The 25,797-nt window shown below is 41.1% G+C and overlaps 1 protein-coding gene across 2 annotated transcripts; it reads left to right on the forward strand.

The window, feature by feature from the left end:
- The first annotated feature begins 297 nt into the window (after window positions 1–297).
- LOC139158360 (zinc finger protein RFP-like) lies at window positions 298–23,367 on the forward strand. Of its 2 annotated transcripts, none has more exons than XM_070735664.1 (7): window positions 298–496; window positions 9,024–9,110; window positions 11,882–12,187; window positions 14,295–14,317; window positions 15,551–15,660; window positions 17,415–17,474; window positions 21,804–23,367. In XM_070735664.1, exons 1-7 carry the CDS (start codon window positions 305–307, stop codon window positions 22,418–22,420), a joined length of 1,395 nt encoding a protein of 464 aa, XP_070591765.1. In that variant the 5' UTR covers window positions 298–304; the 3' UTR covers window positions 22,421–23,367. The 2 variants fall into 2 exon arrangements, with proteins under 2 accessions (XP_070591765.1, XP_070591766.1); XM_070735665.1 differs by having other exon boundaries at window positions 11,882–12,136.
- The last annotated feature ends 2,430 nt before the right edge of the window (window positions 23,368–25,797 follow it).

Here is a 25,797-nt window from a genome sequence, read left to right on the forward strand (position 1 = left end):
GATGTAGGGCAAAGGGTTGGACTAGATGACCTGCAAGGTCCCTTCCAACTGTGTTAATCTGTTAAAGTCGAGAAAATGGATTTCACACAGCCATCTTAAATTCACATGGATGAAGTCCTTCACGAGAGGCGAGGGGGGTGGAGAAATACCCCCTTTATGTGTGATACAGCTGGAGGCGTGTAAGATGGCCTTGCCAGTGAAGAACACATTGAGGGCAAGGTGGGAGGAGACCTTCTTGGCCAAAAGGCAGTCGGTGGGGGGAAGATTTTTTCTTCTTCTTCTTCTTCTTTCCACGAGAGGAGCCATGGCTACAGCTGCTGCTGCTGTTGGATCGGCTGCTAGCTTACTGCCCTTAACTCTCTGCGAGGTCCACAACAAACCTCTGAAGTTCTTTTGCCAAAACGAGTTGGCTTTGATCTGCACCCAGTGTTCCAAAAGCAAGAAGCATCACACTCACACTGTTCTCCCCATAGAAGAAGCGGCCCAAAAGAACAAGGTGAGTGGTATGAATTGGCTTCTTTTCTAGACAACTTTTGGGTTCTCCTTTGGTGTCTCATTCCAAGGTATGCTCTTCAAGAATGGCAAGTTTAGAATTCTGGCTAGGAAGCCTTGGCAGGTGAAGCCAGCAGGCAGCAAATTTAGAAAAGTAACTCTTCGTAAAGCATGAACAAACTTTTGAGTAACCTAACTTGACTCCAATGCAATGACTCCAGGGTTCATCTAGGAAAAGAGGCAGGAGGTACAGGATATATACAATATAAGCCTTCAGGAGTCCTTCGGCAGTTGGGTGGCATATATGTTTGATTAATAAATTAATTAATAATAAACCTTTGAATGTGCTTTTAAACTTTGGCAAAAGGACCGGGGAAGCAGAACAAATGAAATATTTTGCTTTGAATCCCTTCATCCTATTAAGTCTGGTAATAAACCTAAGAACTGGAAGAAAATATCTTCTTGGTATCTCCAAGTAATGCTATAAATTACTCTTCCAGAATTTCTTAACAAGTTTATCTATCAAGTTGCACTATGGATTATTAAAGTCAGAAATTGTAACTGCCGTTAGGAAATCACCAGGAATCACCCAAGAGCACATTTCTCTCTCTTTTCCTCCTCTCTCTCACCATTTCTTAAAATATTTTTTTATATATATGTGTGATACATACATGCATACATACATACATACATACATACATACATACATACATACATACATATAATTAAAAGTTAGTAGAAACTAATATAGAATAAGAGAAAGAGAACAAAAAGCTGGGAAGAAAGGAAGGGCAGGGGGGAGGAAAAGAGACAGATAAAAAAGGAAGGAAAGAAGGAGGGAGGGAAGGAAGGAAGGAAGGAAAAAGAAAGAGGAAGGAGGGAGGAAGGGAGGGAGAAAGAAAGAAAGAAAGAAATGAAAGGAAGGAAGGAAGATGTAATATTTATAGCATTTATAAATTTACTATTTGCTCTATGGTTATAGCATAATCTATACTATCAAAACTGTAAATTATAAGTTCATTTTTTTCTGTTTCATTCAAAACATCATTGGGGTTTCCAGTCAGCACATCATCTATCATTTTCCAAAGAGAATTAATAACAAGTATTAATTTTTCATCTCCCCCTTGACGGCCAGAATAGAATACTACTGTCTCCTCCTCCTCCTCCTCCGTCCCCCCCCCCCTCCGTTCTCTCGCCTCCTCCATTCAGATGAGCTTCTTGCAAGGAGGAAGATGGGGTTGAGTCTCAGCTTCCAGTAAATCTCCCTTCCTTCAGCCTGAGCAAGAGGCATCCTCCAACATCGGAACAAAATAAACTCTGACATTTCCCCTTTCTTTGTATTTCTATTGGGCTGCAGGGTTGGGAGGGAATAACAGGAGTGAAACATTCCATCTCCCCTTCCCATCAGGTCCCACTGATACAAAAACAGCTGGGTCAAAGGAAACCCCGTTTTTAGATGAGTGGAATCAATTAAATGAAGTTGATATAAAGAAATATAAGGCCAAAGTTTGTTATCCTTTTTAGAATAATCCTATAGATTTGCAATGAAAGAGTTCCCCATTAATAATAATAATAATAATTTATTAGATTTGTATGCCGCTCCGAGTCTTCGGAGAGGGGCGGCATACAAATCTAATAAATTATTATTATTATTATTATTATTATTATTATTATTAATGGGGAATTCCCCCCCCCTTTTTTCCTGTCTGGCATTCCCAAACCCCACCCCCCCTCCAACCTCCTCTTGATTTACAGATGTTTTCCTCCTTGTTTTACTGTTTTATTTATTATTATTTAATGCTTTAAATTTAATTTAATTTATTTAACTTTTAAACCACCCAAATTCTTGTGGACTCTGGGTGGCGTTCAGTCATAATAAAATAATACAACATAAAATACGAAACAGCAAACAATATAGCAGACAATAATAAAATAACCAGTTAAAAACCTCAAAATGTCACATTCATCCAACAAACATTCATATCTCTAGGGCCAAGCTAGTTGTTTAGTGGCCCCGAGGCCTACCAGTAGAGTCATGTTTTCACAGCCTTTTGGAAGGCCAGGAGGATGGGGGCAGTACGAGTCTCTGGGGGAAGTTGGTTCCATAGAGCCGGAGTCACCACAAAGAAGGCCCTCCTCCGTGGATCCATCTTCTTTTTGGTTTCTGAAAGAAAAGAGGCACAGGAAATAACCTGAGCTCCCTTACCTATAGTAATGTTTCTCAAATAGTGGGGCGTGCCCCCCTGGCGGTCTGCGGAGTGATGCCAGGGGGAGACGCATGACCCCGGGGAACGTGGACACAACACCGAGGAACGCAACGGAGGTACTAGTACAAGTGTCAAGTAGAATGCATGTCTCATGGTGGGGCACAATTTGGGGGTATCAAGTAAGGTGGGGCGGGCCACAATACTATTTACAGTCATGGCAGAGAGTTGGAGGTGTGTAAAATCTTTACTTCTTCCTGGGCAGGGGAGGCATAACAGAAAATAATTGACAAGCACTGACCTATAATAATTTGAAATCCTTTACTTATGAACATGTAGGCTTCCATCATCTGTTGTTTTTGCATTAGCAATAGCAGTAGCACTTGGACTTATATATCGCTTCACAGTGCTTTACAGCCCTCTCTAAGCAGTTTACAGAGAATAAGCGTATTGCTCCTAACAATCTCGGTCCCCATTTTACCAACCTTGGAAGGATGGAAGGCTGAGTCAACCTTGAGTCTACTGAGATCCGATCTGCCAAACTGCTGGCAGCCGGTGATCAGCAGAAGTAGCTTTGCAGTACTGTACTCTAACCACTGCACCACAGAGACTCTCCCACCTTTCTAAGACTTTTAGAAACATAGAAACATAGAAGATGGACAGCAGAAAAAGACCTCCTGGTCCATCTAGTCTGCCCTTATACTATTTCCTGTACAGTGATACCTCATCTTACAAATGCCTCATCATACAAACTTTTCGAGATACAAACCCGGGGTTTAAGATTTTTTTGCCTCTTCTTACAAACTATTTTCACCTTACAAACCCACTGCTGCCGCTGGGATGCCCCGCCTCCGGGCTCCCATTGCCAGCGAAGCACCCGTTTTTGCGCTGCTGGGATTTCCCTGAGGCTCCCCTCCATGGGAAACCCCACCTCCGGATTTCCGTTGCCAGCAAAGTGCTTGTTTTTGCGATGCTGGGATTCCCCTGCAGCATCGCAAAAACACAGAAGTCCGGAGGTGGGGTTTCCTATGGAGGGGAACCTCAGGGAAATCCCAGCAGCGCAAAAACAGGCGCTTCGGCTGGCAAAAGGGGTGAATTTTGGGCTTGCACGTATTAATCGCTTTTCCATTGATTCCTATGGGAAACATTGTTTCATCTTACAAACCTTTCACCTTAAGAACCTCGTCCCGGAACCAATTAAGTTTGTAAGACAAGATATCACTGTATTTTGTCTTAGGGTGGATATATGTTTATCCCAGGCATGTTTAAATTCAGTTTCTGTGGATTTACCAACCACGTCTGCTGGAAGTTTTTTCCAAGCATCTACGACTTTTCTTTGTCTGTTTCCCACCTTTAATCGTTTTTACAAATAACTCAAAGCTTACATATCCCACCCACCTTCTTCTTCTTCTTGTCCTCAGAACAACAACCCTTTGAGGTGGCTTGGATTGAGAGTGTGCGACTGGCCCAGAGAGTCAGCTGCCTCCTTATGCTTGTTTGTGCTTTATTGCTAGTTGTTGACACTGCCATGGAAAGAGTGGGAGAGTGGAGGGTTTGGGGGGAAACCGAAAGTAACCGGCAGTATCTCCTCCAGATGCTGCTTCAAGGTCACCCAGCTGGGAAAAAAAGAGGGGGCTGCATACCAAACTATGCTTGGCCTGGCCGTTAGGAAAACATTTTGCCTGAACCAGATTGGTTACACTGGAGTGGGCAATGAAAGAGAGTTAAGGGAGGGAAAAGTGGCGCTTAGGGATTTTGGTGTGCAATTTTCAATTCTGGATTTAATGCCGCAATTGTTTGGTTGGTTGGTTGAATTTCTATGCTGCCCTTCTCTGCAGACTCAGGGCAGTTTACAAAAGTGAGAATAAAATACAATACAAATATAGCAAGAGAAACCCAGCCTAAAACTAATATTAAAACCCCAAAGATATAAAAAACAGGCATTCGCATTAATTCAACCTCTAATAAAACTATAGCTCTCTCAACATAGGGAGCCAAGGATTGTTTCTATTTAAGGGCTTGAGTCATGGCAGGTCTGACATACGTTATGGCAGGCCTGCATTCAGTGTTGGTTGCCACAATGCAAAAAGGATGATGAGACTCTAGAAAAAGTGCATAGAAGAGCAACAAAGATGATTAGGAGACTGAAAGGCTAAAACATATGAAGAACGGTTTCAGGAACTGGGCATGGCTAGTTTAATGAAAAGGAGGACCAGGGGAGACATGATAGTGTTCCAATATCTCAGGGGTTGCCACAAACAAGGAGTCAACCTGTTCTCAAAAGCACCTGCGTGTAGAACAAGGAGCAATGGATGGAAACTAAACAAGGAGAGAAGCAACTTAGAACTTAGGAGACATTTCCTGATAGTTCAATTAATCACGGGAACACCTTGCCTCCAAAAGTTGTAAATGCTCCAACACTGGAAGTTTTTTAAGCAGATGTTGGATAACCATCTGTCTGAAGTAGTGAAGGGTTTCCTGTCTAAGCAGGGGGTTGGACTAGAAGAGCTCCAAGGTCCCTTCCAACTCTGTTTTTTATGATTATGATTATGATTATGGTTATGGTTATGATTATGATTATGATTATGATTATGATTATGATTATGATTATGATTATGATCATGATCATGATTGATGATGATGATGATGATGATTATTATTATTATTATTATTATTATTATTATTATTATTATTATTATTATTAGTCACCCCACTGGTTTTCATGGTTAAGATACGACCTCAACTCATGGTCTCTAGCTTTCTAGTCCAATGTCTTAACCAACAGACCAGTGATGGCGAACCTATGGCACACCTGCCACAGGTGGCACACAGAGCCAAATCTGAGGGCACGCGAGCCGTTGCCCTATGTCAGCTCCCACACTCAAGGCCAGCTGATTTTCTGCCTTCTTTTCACCCGTTTTCACTCTCCTCAGGCTTCAGGACAACTCCCTGAGCCCTGGGGATGGTGAAAAACAGCCCAACGGGCCTACCAGTGAGGCCTGTGAACATGGGCAGGGAGGCATTGTGTGTGTGTAGGGGGGGTGTACACACATGGGGGGTAGTGCGTTGTGTGTATGTGCAGGGGGAGGGCATTGTCTTATGAGTGTGGGTACTGATTTGCATGCTATTGCGTGCGCACGCATCCTTTTGCCACCCGAGCCAAAAAAGGTTCACCCCCATTGCACTAGACCAGGGGTAGGCAAAGTTGTAGGCAAAGAGGTCTGCCATTTCTAGGTTATAACCAATTTCCTTAAATTTCTGTTAAAAAAAATGTAGTTTAAAAAAACATATCAAATAATAGAATTTTTTAAAAAAACATTAAAATATGTCAAGTTTTGATTGATTTGAACATCTTCAAACATTATGATGCCCCAAAGTCAAGTTGTTTCCATTTTTTTGTCCACCCCTTGTATGTCTGTGAAGATTCTCAGTCATCCAGGCCGTGGTTGTCCCAAAGGTGTTTTTTTCCCTCCAAGAGGCGACCAGAGGTTCTGATTTTTCTTTGAAGAGGTTTCGCTTCTCATGCAAGAAGTGAAGAAGCTTCTTGGATGAGAAGCGAAATGTCTTCAAAGAAAAGCCAGAAAGTCCGGTTGCCGCTTGAAGAAAAAACAACTTTGGGAAAACAGTTCATGGATGATACTGTGTTCAGTTCTGGAGACCTCACCTACAAAAAGATATTGACAAAATTGAACGGGTCCAAAGACGGGCTACAAGAATGGTGGAAGGTCTTAAGCATAAAACGTATCAGGAAAGACTTAATGAACTCAATCTGTATAGTCTGGAGGACAGAAGGAAAAGGGGGGGACATGATCGAAAAGTTTAAATATGTTAAAGGGTTAAATAAGGTTCAGGAGGGAAGTGTTTTTAATAGGAAAGTGAACACAAGAACAAGGGGACACAATCTGAAGTTAGTTGGGGAAAAGATCAAAAGCAACGTGAGAAAATATTATTTCACTGAAAGAGTAGTAGATCCTTGGAACAAACTTCCAACAAACGTGGTTGGTAAATACACAGTAACTGAATTTAAACATGCCTGGGATAAACATATATCCATTGTAAGATAAAATACAGGAAATAGTATAAGGGCAGACTAGATGGACCATGAGGTCTTTTTCTGCCGTCAGTCTTCTTTGTTTCTATGTTTCTATACAACAACACTGAAAAAATGTAACTTATGACCATTTTTCATCCTTAAGACCATTGCAATAGCAATAGCATTTAGACTTATATACTGCTTCATAGCGCTTTTACAGCCCTCTCTAAGCAGCACCCCAACAATTTGGGTACTCATTTTACCCACCTCGGAAGGATGGAAGGCTGAGTCAAACTTGAGCTGGTGGTGAGGTTTGAACTGGTGAACTACAGCCAGCAGTTAACTTGCAATATTGCACTCTAACCACTGCGCCACCAAGGCTCATTGCAACATGAACAAAATTTAGAACTGGGTTCATTTTTATGACAGTTGCAATAACTTGGGGTCAGCTTTTATGAACTTCTGGCGAGCAAAGTCCAGATTCACTTATGTTACTCACTTAATAGATATCATGATTCACTTAAGAACTGTCCAGTGAAGGGCTACCAAACTTTGGGCGTGGCTTATGCAGGTTGCCCTTCATTTACTTTCAACATCTTTCAGTGCAAATTGGGTGCTCTGGGGTGGAGCTCCATTTTCGCTACCCCACTGCGTTTCCCCCCCCCTCGGTCCGGGCAGTAGCCCACCCCTGGAACTGTCGTATAAAGAAACTCACTTAACTAATGTTTCATTTAACAACATGCATTTTGGACTCAATCATGGTCATAACTGAGGCTTGACGATCCTATGACCAGGGGTGGTGGCTTAAAGGTCATATGACTGGCTTAAAAGTGGCCAACTTGACGTCACTCATGTCAAGGGTTGGGGTTAGGATTAGGGTGCCTGGCCTCTCCTTGCCTTAAAGAGATACAATTTCCCTATCTATTTACTATTACTGAACATCCAAAATATACTATTTAATTCTATGCATATATGCCATATGTGCACATACAGATTACGCATAGGCACACCAAAATATACATTATCTACTATATAAACTGTATGTGTATGTACACACACATAGGCACACACGCACAGCTATTCTAAAATTACACACATTCAATCTCATTTACTGCGATAGGAAAAATATACCCAGAGCCCAGAAGGGGGAGAAAAGAAAAATATTCAAAAATTTTCTACGGGTTCTGCATACCTGATCGTACCCGTAGGATCCCATCACTGGTCCTATGTTTGATTCCACAGGGGGAGGTATAGCAGCCAGGACTTAGGAGTAAGTTAGAATGACTTCACAAGAAGAGTCCTCCACTCCTCCTCACGCAACAAATTACGTACCTTACTCCTCCAGACTTCAATTACTATGTTTAGAAAAGTAACAGCTATGCCACCTCCGAACTGATTTAACTGTTGTTCATAAAATCATACATCACAATGTACTCCCTGTTAGCAACTACTTCACCTTTAACAACAACAACACAAGAGCATGCAATAGATACAAACTAAATGTAAATCACTCCAAACTAGACTGCAAAAAATACGATTTCAGCAATAGAGTTGTCAACACCTGGAATTCACTATCGGACTCTGTTGTTTCTTCCCCCAATCCCAAAATCTTCAACCTTACATTATCTACAATAGACCTCTCCCCTTTTCTAAGAGGTCTGTAAGGGGTGTGCAGAGTGCACCTTTGTGCCTACCGTTCCTGTCCAAATGTCTTTTTTATAATTTCTATCTCTACTTTATACTTATATTTTGTTAAACACACTACAATACAATACAATATTTGTATAACTAATCAAATAAATAAAATAAAATAAATAAACATGTGCAGCTACTTCCCGTTTTGCAGTACTCATCCTTCAAAACGGCTGTGTGGACTTCAACCAGATTGTGTTTTATGCAGCTCCACAAGATGGGGCTGATGAGTAAACTATGATGAAGTTCATACCTAGGTTTGCACAATCTGTCAACCAGGATTGGTGGTTTACTGACCACAAAGGCCACACTTAAGTAATATTAAGCACATTCCATCTTACTGTTTTGTGTGCATCCTGCTATCAGATTAAGCCCTAAGGTTGTAGCTCAGTTTATGGCATGGAGTATAATCATTATGGTTTCTTGATATGCTTTAACACATACCATCTTTTTGAATGGTAAGAATTATATGTCACGGGGAGGCGGCATCAAGATTTTAGAGGTGCTTAGGTGGGGCATGGGCAAAAAAAGGCTGGGAACCACTGTTCTAGACGGTCAAATCTAATTTTCTTCTCCTCTTTTCCCCTGCAACATTTTAATAGGCTGAAATCCAGAACCACCTGAAAAAGGGAAGAGAACTTGCTAGGATGTATGAGAAGCATGTTAAAATGAGCACTCAGAGTCTATGGGTAAGTATCTCTGGTTTTATTTCATTTTGTTGGTTTTTTCCCCTATGTTTCGCTTTGCTAGTGAAGAGACAAAAAGCCCAAGGAAATTTATTTATTCATTCATTCATTCATTCATTCATTCATTCATTCATTTATTCATTTATTCATTTATTCATTTTATTTCATTTATTTCATTTATTTTATTTATTAGATTTGTATGCCACCCCTCTCCGAAGACTCGGAGCGGCTCACAACAACAAAACACAGTACAAATCCAATGATTAAAAAAACACAATTTAAAACACTTAATTTCAAAACAATCGTACGTCCCAGACAAACCATACATAAAATGGAAATGGCCCGGGAGAATCAATTTCCCCATGCCTGACGGCAGAGGTGGGTTTTAATGAGTTTGCGAAAGGCAAGGAGGGTGGGGGCAATCTTAATCTCTGGGGGGAGTTGATTCCAGAGGGTCGGGGCTGCCACAGAGAAGGCTCTTCCCCTGGGTTCCACCAGACAACATTGTTTCATCGACAGGACCTGGAGAAGGCCACCTCTGTGGGACCTAACCGGTCACTGGGATTTGTGCGGCAGAAGGCAGTCTTGGAGATATTCTGGTCCAATGCTATGAAGGGCTTTATAGGTCATAACCAACACTGGCAGGCCCCATTTCACTGGGTAAAGATAGTCCTCGACTTACAATCACAATTGAATCCAAAATTTCCATGGGCTAAGCAAGGCACTTGTTAAGCGAGGAGTCGCATCTCATTTTATAACCATTTGCCACAGTTGTTTTGTATTTATTTATTTTGTTTAATTTGGGTCCTGTGTTTGATTCCACGGGGATGGGTGGGTATAGCAGCCTAAGAGTTAGGAGCTAGTTAGGATGACATGTTCAGCTGCTTCCAGTTTTGCAATCCTCATCCTTCAAAACAGCTGTATGGGCTTCAGCCAGTGTGATGGGGCTGATGAGTAAACTGTGATGAAGTTCAAACCTAGGTTTGCACAATCTGTAAACCAGAATTGGTGGTTTACTGTCCACAAAGGCCACACCTAATTATTTATTATTTATTATTTGGACTTATATGCTGCCCCACTCCAATATAAAATTATTATTATTATTATTATTATTATTATTATTATTATTATTATTATTATTATTATTATCATCATCATTATATCTTGATGCTACGGGTTTTGTTCCACATGTATTCTTAACGTAAGAAGCAAAAGGCAACCTTTGCTTAAGCATTCCAGCAGACAAGGGCTTCTTGCTCTAAAATAGCAATAGCATTTAGACTTACATACCGCTCCATAGTGCTTTTACAACCCTCTCTAAGCGGTTTACAGAATCAGCCTATTGCCCCCAATAATCTGGGTCCTCATTTTACCCCCCTCAGAAGGAAGGAAGGAAGGCTGAGTCAACCTTGAGCCGGTGGTGAGATTTGAACTGCTGAACTGCAGCTGGCAGTTAGCTGAAATAGCCTGCAATGCTACCCTCTAACCACTGAGCCACCCCTGGCTCTAAAAATTGAGTGGGGTGGGGTTCTAATTGTGGAGATGTTTTGCAGGAGGCACCACCTGACTGAGACAATTCTACAAGCTTCAGAGGACTCCTTTGAAATGGCACGACGGTGCCCACCCCTCCCAGGTTCTTGTGAGAACTCAGAACTGGAAGAAGATATTGGTAGCAGGAGGAAGCTGCTGAACGACCTGCTGGGAATGACCAGCTCGATATCACTCATGTCAGGGGCACCTGTGGTGACCCAAGTGCTCTGTCAGCGAAAATGGGCTCCCGAGCTCTGTTTTCAGCTGTGATTCCTTCCTCCAACCCTCTGCCAATGAAAATGGAGCTTAGGAGGGCTGCTCACAGCCCTCCCGAGCTCTATTTTCCCTGGCAAAGGCACCACAAACTGGTCCTTCGCTGTTTCCATGGCGACCCCACAGGCCAGATCTAAGCACCCCACAGTCTGGATCCAGCCTCCAGGCCTTGAATTTGACATCCCTGTCTAGACCTATCTCAAGGCCTCTCCCACCTTCACATTGGTACTTCCTTGGGACCCCTGCTTCCTGCTTAATATCCGATATGTACTTGGGGTTGCAGTATCAACTGGGAACTGCTTGGATTGCCATCCTAAGCAATGAAGTTATGTGGAAAGTATGCTGTATGATCACGTTGCTTAGCAACCACAATCCTGTTCCCAATCGTCCTTGTAATTCAAGGACTATCTATATTGTGTTATGGGTTATATTCAGTGGTGGCTAATTATGATATACAGTGTTCCCTCGATTTTCGCGGGTTCGAACTTCGCGAAAAGTCTATACCACGGTTTTTCAAAAATATTAATTAAAAAATACTTCACGGTTTCCCCCCCTATACCCCGGTTTTTCCTGCCCGGTGATGTCATATGTGGACGCCAAACTTTCATCCGCCTTTAATAAATATTTTTTAAAATAAACTTTAATAAATAAACATGGTAAGTAATCATCTAAATGGCTGCTAAGGGAATGGGAAATTGTAATTTAGGGGCTTAAAGTGTTAAGGGAAGGTTTGTGATACTGTTCATAGCCAAAAATAGTGTATTTACTTCCGCATCCCTACTTTGCGGAAATTCGACTTTCGCGGGCGGTCTCGGAACACATCCCCCGCGAAAATCGAGGAAACACTGTATTTATTTATTTTTTTTAAAAATGCTTATTTTGAATGCTTGCTGTATTTTATGTTGCCTTGAGTGGCCGTGAAATCAGATGATTTCAACAACACATAATTCCAATAATGATATATCCTGCAGAAAAAGCCAGGAGAAGAACGTGGCAAATTGGTGGATGAATTTGAACAGTTCCACCAGGCTGCGAAGGATCAAATGCAGTTCCTCCTTTCCCATCTGGAAGAACTGAAAATCAACATCTTAGACTACCAGAAAAAAAACTATGCCAGGCACACCGCCAACACAATCCAGCTGAACACCTTGATTGGAGACATAGAGAGGAAGTGTGATCAGCCAGAGGCTGAATTCTTGAAGCAAATGTCCCAGATCAACAAATTGGTCAGTAACTTAGTGAAGCTGCGCAAGGACCTTCCCGAAGAATGCCTGAAAGTGAGAACTTTCATAGAAATGCTCTTGATTATTGGTTTTGTGTGTGCGCGGATGCGTCTGTGTGCATAATGTGATTAATAAGCTTTACAACATGTCTATTCGTTTATGGCATGATTTGATCAGACTGGGAGTTTAGTTGAAAGTTTGCTTAGAACAGAGGTCTCCAACCCTGGCGACTTTATGAGGTTATGAACTTTATGAGCATGGCTGGCTGAGGAATTCTGGGATTTGAAGTCCACACCTCATAAAGTTATCGAGGTTCGAGAGCTCTGTATTAGAAGATTGAAACTGTTGTATATAACACTGGGGAATAGCAATTTCGTTGTCTGTTACTTGTTTGGCCTCTGGATCCAAAAATGACCACAGTTTTTGTCTACCACGTCAACTTTTTAAGCTACAGGACACCCTCAAAAGTCATACAAATTGCGTATATCAAGTAAAGTAAAGTAAAAACTTACCAAATAGATTGCTTACAAAGAATAATTTTATTCATACAAAGCTTATAATAGTTACTGCAAATTAAATTGTGTTCATACAAATAGTTGTTTTTTTATCAAACAGTAATTATACATATTAAGCAGCATTTTTTTGCTTATAGCTTTTTTTAATTTGTGGACATTCTCGCTTGATGCGCCAACAATATTTATTTATTTATTGATTTATTGATTGATTGATTACATTTGTATGCCGCCCCTCTCCGTAGACTCGGGGCGGCTCGCAGCAATCAGTCAGTCATCTACCCTGATATCATGCCTCCATGATTTTAAATCTTGGTGGAATCGCTCGCCCTGCTCATCACAAGATTTTTCGGGAAGTTAGCAAGATGACTATGTCAAAAATGCAATTTGATGCTCATGTTGCCTAATTCACTATATCATATACATAAGGTGTAGAGAAAAAACTTGATGTGTTAGAAGAAAACTAACTCCAGTTTTGAAAGCAGCATGCCTAATTAACTATAAAAAAGTTCAATAATCAAACTCAACAGAAATTGTGTTACAAATTGTTGCCCAGGGTAATGAAGTCAAAAAGGAATCTTAAAAGGGCTATCTGAATTATAGCTAGGACTCGCAAATATTTATTTATTTATTCATTCATTAATTCATTCATTTATTAAATTTGTATGCCGCCCCTCTCCGTAGACTGGGGGCGGCTCACAACAGTAATAGAAAACAATGTATAATACAAATCTAATAATTAAAACTAAAAACCCATAATTTAAAAAACATGCACACCACATACCATACATAAACAGTATAGGCCTGGGGAAGTTATCTCAGTTCCCCCATGCCTGATGGCAGAGGTGGGTTTTAAGGAGTTTACGAAAGGCAAGGAGGGTGGGGGCAGTTCTAATCTCAGGGGGGAGCTGGTTCCAGATGGTCGGGGCTGCCACAGAGAAGGCTCTTCCCCTGGGACCCGCCAAACAACATTGTTTAGTCGATGGGACCCAGAGAAGGCCAACTCTGTGGAACCTAATCGGCCGCTGGGATTCGTACGGCAGAAGGCGGTCCCGGAGATATTCCGATGCCATGAAGGGCTTTATAGGTCAAAATAAGGTTGAGGTAAAGGTTCCCCTCTCACATATGTACTAGTCATTCCCGACTCTAGGGGGCAGTGCTCAGAAGTGGGTTCTTGCCGGTTCAGACCGGTTCTTTAGCGGGAATTCCCATCCACGCCTGCTCGCCGAACTGGCAGCAATGGCCGCTGGCCACACCCCCAAACCAGCTTTCTTAGCGACGCCATCTGGGGTTTTGGCATTGTGCATGCACTCACGTGGCACAGCCACAGGAGGAAGTGTACCAGCAGTGAGGTGTGTTAGAAACCACACCTGGCAATGCCCATCTCTGTTTCAAAGCCAAAGAGCCAACCCTGTCCAAAGACATCTCCGCTATCATGTGGCTGGCATGGCTAAACTCCAAAGGCGCATGGAACAGTGTTATCTTTCCACCCAAGGTGGTCCCTATTTTTCTACTTGCATTTTTAACGTGCAGAAGTTGGGACAAGTAAGGGGAGAAGGTAAACTTTTGCATTAATGCTAATCGTTACAAGAATGCTAATGCCAACCCTAACCTTTACCAAAATGAATATGTTCTCTGCTTTCTTTTAGGAATTTAAAATTATTTCAAACTGGTACGTGCCTCTTCCTTACGCAATTTCCTTCTGCCTGGTGATGAAGTTTGGGATACATTTTCTCCAAGAGGCCCCTCCATTTGAGCTTCTGAAAATGTTGCTGTCGTTCCGTGGGCTTCTTTTTGCTCCTCCGTAACAAGATTGCTAGAAATCTTTCTTTGAAAAAGAATACAGATATGTGACTGTTTTAAATCATTTTAGTCAAAGCAATGCCCAAAACTGTTTTGGTGATTGGAAATCTGACCGGTGTATTATAATATGACCTCTTTAACCCATGCATTTCATTGGGTACAGCCTTACAAGGGTCTATCTATCTATCATCTACCTGTCATCTGTTCTGTATGGCTATCTATAGCGTCTGTCTATCTATCTATGTATCTGTCTGTCTGTCTGTCTTATCTATCTTCCTTTCTATTTATTTATCTCTTTCATCTATCTATCTATCTTACTGTCTTTATCTATCATTTATCTTACTGTCTATCTCTATCTCTATCTATCATCTATCTTATTATCTATTTATATCTATCTTACTTCTATCTTTCTATGTATTCATCCACTATCTCTCCATCCGTGCATCCATCAATCCATTAATCCATCTCTTTCTATCTATCTATCTATCTATCTATCTATCTATCTATCTATCTTTCTATCTTTCTATCTTTCTATCTTTCTATCTATCTATCTATCTATCTATCTATCTTTCTATCTATCTATCTATCTTTACCTATGTATTCACCCACCTATCCATCCAACAATCAATCAATCAATCAATCAATTCACCCATCTCTCTCTCTTTCTATTTATCTATCTGTATCTATATATTCATCCACCTATCCATCCATCCATCCATCCATCTACCTTTCTATCTTTCTATTTATCTATCTGTATCTATATATTCATCCACCAATCCATCCATCCACCCATCTTTCTATCTTTCTTTCTGTTTATCTTTCTATCTATCTATATCTATGTATTCACCCACTTATCCATCCACCAATCAATCAGTCTATTCATATTTATCTCTCTATCTCCATTTAGGTAGCAGCCATCTTGCTTTCACTTTACCCTCTTCCAACATGAATGTGCATAAGACCGGGCTCACATTATATCTTTGGCTACTTTGTGTAACACATCAGTTTGTGTGTGTTTTCACAGATAACTATATACTTTTTCTTTTCAAGTGCCTATGTAGCCTAGTGTTGTTGTGGTTTATTTTTTTCTTTTTCCGTCTAGCTTGGGTGAAGAAAGGTATGCGGAAAACAATCTTGGTGACCTGGAACAGAGAATGGAGAAAATCACTGAACAAAATAAAGTTCTGAAAGAGACACTGAAGGAATTGAAAGGTACCAGGAGGAAAAGGAGTGATGGTAGAAACAAGCTTAAGGGTTTCTTTCTCTGGAAAGGGACTGTTCCATCTCATATCCATTCCTCCCATCGGCCATTCATGGCCCCTTCATGGCTTAGGACCAGATTATTTATGGGATCATCTTCTGCCTCACATGTACCAGAAACCGGTCAGATCCCACAGAGTTGGCCTCCTCCAAGTCTCATCAGCCAAGCAGTGTCTGCTGGCGGAGCTGAGAGGAAGGACCTTCTCTGTGGCAGCTCCGGTCCTCTGGAATCAACTCCCTCCAGAGATTCGCACTGCCCCCACCCTCCTGGCCTTTCAAAAAGCTTTAAAAACACAGCTCTGCCACCAGGTCTGAGCCCGTTGAGCCTTATACTCTGCTCCGGCCAGTAGTTTGAATGAATGATGTACAAATGTCTAATATTGGGGGTTTTCAAATGTATTTTTTTTACCATTGTACTTTTTTTGTTGTATGCCACCCTGAGTCCATTAGGACAGTGGTAGGCAAAGTTGGCTCTTCTATGGCTTGTGGACTCAACACCCAAAATTCCTGAGCCAATCATGCTAGCTCAGGAATTCTGGGAGTTGAAGTCCACATGTCATAGAAGAGCCTACTTGCCTATCCCTGCATTGGGAGAAGGGTGTCCTATGAATTTAGATAGATAGATAGATAGATAGGTAGGTAGGTAGGTAGGTAGGTAGATAGATAGATAGATAGATAGATAGATAGATAGATAGATAGATAGATAGATAGATAGATTAGATAGATAATCCACTGACATTTCTCCTTGACTGACATGCCCCAAGACAATGGGCCTTCCATCCCACAGTACTTCAGCGCTACTCATTCACACAAGGAAGGCTGGTTGTGGTATTTCCCCCCCCCCCCCACAGGACAGTTAGCCCCCAACCAATCAGCTAGAGGGGGGTGAAAGGAAATAATAAAAGAATTTGCCAAAATGCCTTTCTCTCCCCCCCCCAACTCCTCTCTCCCAAGCTGTGGGAAGCACAGTAGTGGGTTCCTATCGGTAAGGTCGACCCCATCGTACTGGTAGTGAAAACTGAGCTGTGCGCACGGCTCCGCATCTCTGACATGCACACATGCACGGCAGAGTGAGATTTTGCTTCTGTGCATGTGCAGGATAATGAGCAAAAATGGAAATGTTCATTGTAGCTTTATTTCAGAAGTGGCTGAATCATAGAGTCATGGAAACCTAGGGCTGGAAGGGACATTGGAGGTCTTCTACCGTAGTTCAACCCCTTGGCTAAAGGCAGGAGTTCTTATACCATTCCAGACAAATGAGTGTTCAATCTTTTCATTTTTCTTTTCTTTTTTTAAAAGCACCAACAACTCCAGAGGCAATAATCTTTCTCACTGTTGTGAAATTCCTCCTTATTTTTTCTGTGCAGACCATATTGTTCATTCATTCATTCATTCATTCATTCATTCATTCATTCATTCATTCCAGTATCTATCTATCTATCTATCTATCTATCTATCTATCTATCCATCCATCCATCCATCCATCCATCCATCCATCCATCCATCCATCCATCTATCTATCTATCTATCTATCTATCTGTAAATGTATGAAGAAAAAAGCTTACGGTATGTTAGAGACAGGGTACAATAATGTAAATAGACTTGAACTGTAGTATCTTTGGATGATTATGGTTAGTTGCTGAGTAAAGTACTTAAACAAGGCCAACTATTATTTATTTTCCTTTTTTTCTGCCTTTACCTTCTAGCTAAGATGCAAATCGAATTAATGAAAATCATGGACAAGTGCCTGAAACCTTATGAGAAAGGTAAATTTGTTTCTTTTTATAGGTTGTAAGGTGCCCTGAGTCATTGGAGAGGGGTGGCATATCAATCAATTGAATGAATGAATGAATGAATGAATGAATAAATAAATAAATAAATAAATAAATAAATAAATGAACAAACAAACAAACAAACTAATAAATAAATTTACCAAGCCAAACTGGGGAAATCATGGAAGTTGGAAGAATTTATTGCTTTAAAGTTTCCTTTCCTGTGTGAAGTTAGCCACAGATTTATGAGCAATCCTTGTGGCTTGGCGTGTCATACAAAACCAGCCAATGTTGTATGTTTTATAGATTGGGAATAAGCCACCTGTTATTCAGTGTTTATAATAGATAGATAGATAGATAGATAGATAGATAGATAGATAGATAGATAGATAGATAGATAGATAGATAGATAGATAGATAGTGTTCTGTCGGGCTCTCTGGTAGACTCCTCCCAAAAATTCACAGGTACAAATTTCAGACACACACACGTTTGAAAATTCAAAACAATGTTCTTTATAATGAAAATTCACTTAAACCAAGCCCTCTTTTGGTATAGCAAAGAGCACCCGTCTCCAAACAAACTGGTAATTTGTACAAGTCCCTTATCAGTTCTGTGATACTTAGCTTGCAGCTGTGAGGCAATTCACAGTCCTTCTTCTTTCACAAAGTGAAACACACTTTGCCCTGGTTTAGTTTCAAAGCGGGGAAAAATCAGCACACAAAAGGTCAAAGTCAGTAAAGCAGTCACGAAACACAACGGTCAGATAATCCTCCACAATGGCCAAACCCACAGGCTGCTATTTATAGCAGCCTCACTAATTACCACAGCCCCACCCAACCACAAGTGGCCTCATTTTCTTTGATAATAATCTCTCAGTTGTTGTTGCCTATGCATCGCTCTCCGCATGGGTGGCTGTATCATTAACTCTTGTTCTGAATCCAAGGAGGAGCTAGATAATTGATCTCCTTCTGAGCTGTTTGCCACACTCTCCTCCTCCCTGTCACTCATGTCTTCTTGGTCAGAGGAGCCTTCATCATCAGATTCCACCGGGGGCAAAAAAGGCCTGCACCATGTGGATGTCTCCCCCACATCCACACTCCTTGGGGCAGGAGCTGGGGCAGAGCTAACCACAATAGATAGATAGATAGATAGATAGATAGATAGATAGATAGATAGATAGATAGATAGATAGATAGATAGATAGATAGATACATACATACATACATACATACATACATACATAGATACATAGATACATAGATACATAGATACATAGATAAAACAATATCATTAAAAATATGCCATTTATGCCATTTCAACAAATTACAATTGGCAATGTCATTGATTTTCATCTTTATGGGAGTACTTTGATAGATTTTTCAAACATACATATTAGCACACGTGGCAACCTTTGAGTCAATATAAATGTCTCTGTTGAGATGGGGTAACAAGCTTGTGTGTTTTAACCCAAAAGAAAATACATGTTTACCCAGTTTGGGACAATTCCCTATGTTGATTGGGGAATTCTGGGATTTGAAATCCACAAAAATGCCGCAATGGGGTTGATGGGTAAGCAGAAGTTGCAGATGGCTGCACATAACTCACAGTGCACACACACATCCAGTTGTGCATTTTGTGTAAGTTGGTTGGTCGAAACGGAACTTCTCCAGAGCCAGCACATTAAAATCTGCTGAGGTAAAAAAAGGAAGAGCTACAAAACTGTCTTTGAATGACAAGTATGTGCATTCCATGCAGTGCAATGGTGCAGAAATGTGCTCCAGTCTTTAGCCTGGTTTGTTGTCATCCAAAATTGCCAGAATAGTGCCAGTTGGCAATTTGGAACAATGCTGCCATGACACATCTGGAGGTGGCCTGGAACATGAAGGGGAAAAATGGGTGAAATATTTAGATTGAACCAGAGGTGGGTTCCTCCCATTTCGGACCAGTTCACCCGATCTGGTAGCAAACAGCTGGTGATGTCACAAGGATGTCACAGAATCAGTTCAGTTGGTGCCAGCCTATGGACCCCACCATAATTTTTTTTTAAAAAATCCTGTTGTTTTTTTCCTTCTGCACATATGCGCAGCTGGCACTATGTTTACGTCGCCATCTTTTTTCTGGCTTTTGGGGGAGATTTTTTTTAATTTTTGACACTGCTCAAAGCATACAAACACCCACAAGGTACAGCCAGGCGGTGTGGCAGGAATGGCAGCGAGGTACTATTTATTAAAAGGCAAGTCAAAAGAAAACATAGCAATTAAAGTATTGAAGCGAACAAGAGACAATGGATAAATGAGTTTTCTTTTTTGTTGTTGTTCTGAGTTGCTTTTCGTCCTCTTTCATTTTATTTATTTATTTATTTAGTTAGTTAGTTAGTTAGTTAGTTATTTAGTTATTTAGTTATTTAGTTATTTAGTTACATACTTACTTACTTACTTACTTACTTACTTACTTACTTACTTACTTACTTACTTACTTACTTACTTACTTACTTACTTACTTATGCCGCCCCTCTCCGTAGACTCAACTTTAGGTAGGTGACAAGACTATAGGTTAGGTAGAATAGAAAGAAAATGTGTTGGTTTTTTTTTTTTTTAAAGGATGATATGATTACAACCTAGAATAAGAGTTAGAAATAAGAGAGGGGGAATATTAGTGTATTTATGTTAGATCTTGCCAAGTGCATAGTTCCCTCTAAGCTGAGCAGTGAGCAATCGCTCACTTAAAAATCATCATCAACTCAGAGTTTTCCAAACCTGCCCAGAAGGCGAGAGGGAAAGAGTGAGAGGGAAGGAGAGAGAGAGGAAGAGAGGAAGAGAGAGAAAAGATAGAAAAAAGAGAGGAAGGAAAAGAAAAAGAAAAAGAATGGGAGTAAGGAAGAGAGAAAGAAAATCAAAATCTAGTTTGAAACTAGCTCAACTATTTAAGTGGCATTTTGATATTGATAGAGTTGCCCTATTATGAGCTCACTGTTATAGACACACAGTACGGTATTTTATTTTGAAATTCTCTGAGGCAAAACAGGGTGGGTTTTTTATTTGTTTATTTGTTTATTTGTTTATTTGTTCATTTGTTCATTTGTTCATTTGTTCATTTGTTCAATCGTTCAATCGTTCAATCGTTCAATCGTTCAATCGTTCAATCGTTCAATCGTTCAATCGTTCAATCGTTCAATCGTTCAATCGTTCAATCGTTCAATCATTCAATCATTTAATTATTTAATTATTTAATTATTTAATATTTCTGTGCCGCCCAGTCCCGAAGGGACTGCCGCTCAGACACTATACTTTTCCGCCCACCCCAAAAAAAAATTAGAGGGAACACTGGCCACGTGGTTTCGTTCTTCAGCACCTCGTCGTCAATGTTAGATCGGGACAAAGAGACTTCAGAAGCTGTAGCTCAGTGGTTGGCTCCTACGGGAATGGTCAGGAATGCCGTTCTGGTAGCAAAATTTGGAGCTCCACCCCAGAGCACCTAATTTGCACCGAAAGATGTTGAAACAAAATGCATAAGCCACGCCCACAGTGTGGTAGTAAAAATTTTGGTAGCCCATCACTGATCTAGCTCCTATTCTTTTATTAAAGTCAAGCTGTAGCGGTAGATCAGAATGGAGCCGTGCTCCAAGGAAGCCGCTTATGAAGTGTCTTGCCTGGAAGGCACGGCTTTGACAGCCCTTTGAATCTGCCGGTCGTGCTTTAGCCAATCAGCGACCGGCATGCAAATTTGGTAGTACTGGACTCCGTACACAACAATACATTTTTATGGGTGGAAACTAAACAAGGAGAGAAGTAACTCAGAACTAAAAATAAATTTCCTGACAGTCAGAACAATTAACCAGTGGGACAGCTTGCCTCCAGAAGTTGTGAATGCCCCAACACTGAAAGTTTTTAAGCAGATGTTGGATAACCATCTGTCTGATGTAGTAGAGGGTTTCCTGCCTAAGCTGGGGGTTAGACTAGAAGACCTCCAAGGTCCCTTCCAACTCTGTTGTTGTTGTTGCTGTTGTTGCTGTTGTTGTTGTTATATAATAAAATAAAAACAATAACAAGAGAAAATATGGAATACTGTAATTGAATCATGATAGACTGCAACTTAATACAAATGTGTATTATTATTAGAAATATATAAGCTGATTGGATGTAATAACTGTGGTTAATTTTGCCAGTCTTATTTGTATTAGAATGTATGATACTCGGGTTCACGCATTGATGTTTGTTAAAAAATAAATTAAAAATGGAAAACTTGAAAAAGTAAAAAAAAAAAAACACGAAGGGAAGTTTACTTTTAGCTGTGCAGCCTAACAGGATCCTTCTGTCTCCCAGCAAACGTGTTCTTCGACCGGGACACCCTGAATCCCAGGCTGGATCTTTTAGACGACCAGATAACTGTCAAGTGGAATGCAGAATCGAAGGAAAAAATCCCTTACCACTGGATGAGATTCGAAAAAGAGTCCTGCGTGCTCGGAAGCGAAGGGTTCGCCGCAGGGAGAATCTACTGGGAAGTCAATGTGGAGGAAGGGGAAGTCTGGACTGTGGGGGTGGCCAAGGAGTCGGTGGAGAGGAAGCAACGGGTATTTTTTGCTCCCGAAAACGGCTTTTGGGGACTGGGTTTAGTTGAGCAGGACAAATACGTGGTGTATACCAATTCTGGTGCTGTTCCTTTGGATCTGTCTGAGCCTCTCCAAAAGATCCGGGTAAATCTAGATTACACTGCAGGACAAGTGTCATTTTTCAATGCTGAGACCAAGAGCTGGATCTTTACCTTCCCTCCAGCAAACTTTTCTGGAGAAAATATCTACCCTTGGTTCTGGATTAGGGGAGGGATACTCAAGCTGCCAGCCATAGACTTGGAAGATCTGGCCGCTGACCTTTTGTGGGGAAGGTATAGCGAGGTGCCTGTTTACCGAGACCCCTGGGAATTTTTTAATGAGCCTTGGTGAAGCCCTAAAGCAGATTGGCCATCTCCTGCCATGCATTCTCCTTGGTTCCTCTCAATCAGATGTTTTATTCCCCTTGTTAAAAGCATGGAGGCCCAGCTTCAGTGTAGAAGCTTTAGACTGGGATGGCCATGACGGATTTTCCAGAGATCTGACTGGACAACCAGTATGTTAGAATCCCTGACTACGTTTTCCCCACACACCCAAAACTTTAACCTTAGATTGTCTACAGTTGACCTCTCCCCGTTTCTAAGAGGTCTGCATAAGTGCACCACTGTGCCTACCACCCCTGTCCTACTATCCTGTCCTCTTTTACTTATATTATGTTTATACATACTATCCTATACATGTTTGACAATTTTTAATTAAAATATTTCTTTGGACATCTAAGATAAAACATCTCTCTAGGATTCTTCCTACTTGTATATAGTTTATGAAAGTAATATTCAAGCTTGCTTGCACCAGTTTGAGTCATGGTATTTGTTCTGTCTGATGCTAGCTGCTGATTGGCTAAACAGCGGCTAGCTGAATATCAGCCCCTGATTGGATAAAATTGACCATTTGGAATATCAGCCGCTGATTGGTTCAGCAGCGGCCTGCCACCAATTTTAAACAGCTGTCAAAGCCGCACCGTTTTGACTGACTGTCTATAAATAGGCACCGGTTCCTTTTAGGTGCATTTTTTGATTCCCACTCTGTTAGTGTTGGTTTTTTGCTGCCGCTCCGGTTACTGTTAATAAACGAGTTAACTATAACAAGTCCAGCCATGATTCCTGATCTAACAGTATTATTTGTTCTTAAATCTGCATAGTACTTTTCATTTGTCTACTGTGTTACTCCTTCATTGATGCAGATGGCAATTTGTTTGCAGACTTCCTGTGTTGTTGTTTAAATATACTTTACTATTTTAAAGTTGGTTGTTGTAATAAAAAATAAAAAAAATAAACTCATGCTCATATTTCTGAGGCTGTTCCTTTGCTATGGAGAACCGATATCTGTGTATTCCCCCCACACTCACAAAGAAAAACCCAATATTCTGCATTAAGATACAGGGGGTGGGCAAAAAAATGGAAACACTTGACTTTTTGGCATCATAATGTTTGAACATGTTCAAATCAATCAAAACTTGACATATTTTAATGTTTGTTTGTTTTTAATTCTGTTATTTGATATGTTTTTTTAAACTACCTTTTTTTAACAGAAATTTAAGGAAATTGGTTATAACCTTCTAGAAATGGCAAACCTCTCAGACTTTCAAGGAGGCCAAATTGTTGGTGCTCGAATGGCAGGCACACTAGTGTAACAGAAAGTGCCCGAATGTTTGGCGTTTCAAGAGGTAATGTCTCAAAAGTAATGACTGCTTTTGAAAGAGAAGGGAAAACGTCCTCAGACAAGTACGGGTCTGGTCAAAAGTCGAAGTTGTCTGAGAGAGACCATCGGACTCTAAAGTGAATTGTTAGAGCGGATCGCAAGACCGCAGCTCCTAAAATCACTGCAGAGCTCAATAGACACGTACAGAACCCAGTTTCCACAAAAACTGTTCAAAGGGAGCTTCACAAATCTGGATTCCACAGAAGAGCTGCAAGGTGTTTCCATTTCTTTGTCCACCCCCTGTATATCAGAGCTAGATTTAAAGATTAGCTTTAGCTAAATTTAAAAAGCAACCAAAGTTGACCCAGCTTGTTTTGACTCTCAATAGACCCTCATAACTCTTCCTGGACATAGAATAGCCCTGGCAAATACATCAGGGATGAAATAGTTGAGATGTCTGACTTTCTCCTCCTCTTGGAAGGGGATCAGATGGCATCAAAACCACCAGTGGATGTCTGGCTGGGAAGCTTGAGCAATTAAAAATCTGGGTTGGAGGAGAAAACAAAGTTTTGCTTGAGTTCCCAAGCCAGGAAAAGAGGCAAAAATTCATAATCTCAGAAAAGAAAGAACATACAAACTCAAAATTTCAGAGTGATGCAAAACGGATTCCTAGCTTGGCTTTAGTTTTAGAAATATCACAGCTGGGCCAGAAATGAACTGGGTCAGCGTAAGTGCTGCCAACTTGAGTATGGAGCCATTACACAATCCTCTCCTCCCTTTGATCAGTAAGCCTTGATATTATTTGGTGGAATGGTTTGTGGGAATGACCTTGGGATGCAATGAGAAGAGACACAACTCAGGAAACAGCAGATAAAACGCAACTCAGCCTGCAGCAGGGCGTGTGTAAAGAAAGCAGCTCTTAAGTTCTTGTGCTGTAAAGGAGACGGGTGCAAGGAAATGAATGTGCATTGAGACTTGCAAGATCCTATTAAAAATAGATTTCATTCCATTCTAAATGTATTTTCAGACTTGCCAGGTTCTATTAATGTAACCTTACAACCAACAGAATTAGCTCATTGGCTGGGGTTTTTTTGGGGGGTCTGGCTTCCTTGCAAGGCTAACATTGGCTAGTGGTGAAATTCTGGTTAATTTAGTTTTGGAATCCCAAAGGTGCTTTTTCAGGAGGCAACTGGACTTTCTTTTTTTCTTTGAAGATGTTTTGCTTCTCATCCAAGAAGCTTCTTCTACTCTTCAGAATGGAAACGTTTTCAAAGAAAAAAACACGAAAAGTTCAGTTGCTTCCAGAAAATGCACCTTTGGAGCAACCATGATCTGGGTGACTGAGAATCTCTGGAATGTTTTTTTGAGTTTGTCCTTGCTTTTGATGCCTAGTATACTTGTAATCCTCTCCCCCTCGTTCTGATCAGATGTCTTTACTTAACAGAACAACAAATGATATGGTAAAAGTGATTCTGAAAGGAACACACTCTTTATCACAATCATAGACCAGGAGAGGGAAAATTGAAATGTATAAATGATACGTCAAGAATAGTGTTGGGCGAACCGAACCTGCACAATTCGGGTCCGTACCGAATTTTGTGGTGTTTGGCATGCCGAACGTGAACCCAATTTTTTTTAAAAATTCGTGCTCTGGTTTGGCGCTTATGCCGAACACTGCAAAAGCCACCGCCCAGCTGTCATCTGCTGAGAAGAGGAGGAGGAGCCGGGCGCCGGTGGCGGCAAAGGAAGGCAAAAACCGGGGAGCTGTCGGCTGGGAGGGAGGCTAGTAGGGAGGCACAAAAGGAGCTGGGGAATCCCACGAAGAGATTCCGGGGGCGGAGCTTTGACACCACGGATACCGGCAGGTTGCTAAGGACGCCAAGGTGATCACTTCCTGGATTCCATGGAATCCAGGAAGTGATCACCTTGGCGTCCTTAGCAACCTGCCAGTATACGTGACGTCAAAGCTCTGCCCCCGGAATCTCTTTGTGGGAGGGATTCCCCAGCTTCTTCAAAAAGAGGTCTTTTCATGTAAATTTTTTATTTTATTTTTACGTGAAAGGACCTCC

The sequence above is a fragment of the Erythrolamprus reginae genome, chromosome 2 (genome assembly GCF_031021105.1).
Source record: "Erythrolamprus reginae isolate rEryReg1 chromosome 2, rEryReg1.hap1, whole genome shotgun sequence".
Taxonomy (NCBI): Eukaryota; Metazoa; Chordata; class Lepidosauria; order Squamata; family Dipsadidae; genus Erythrolamprus; species Erythrolamprus reginae.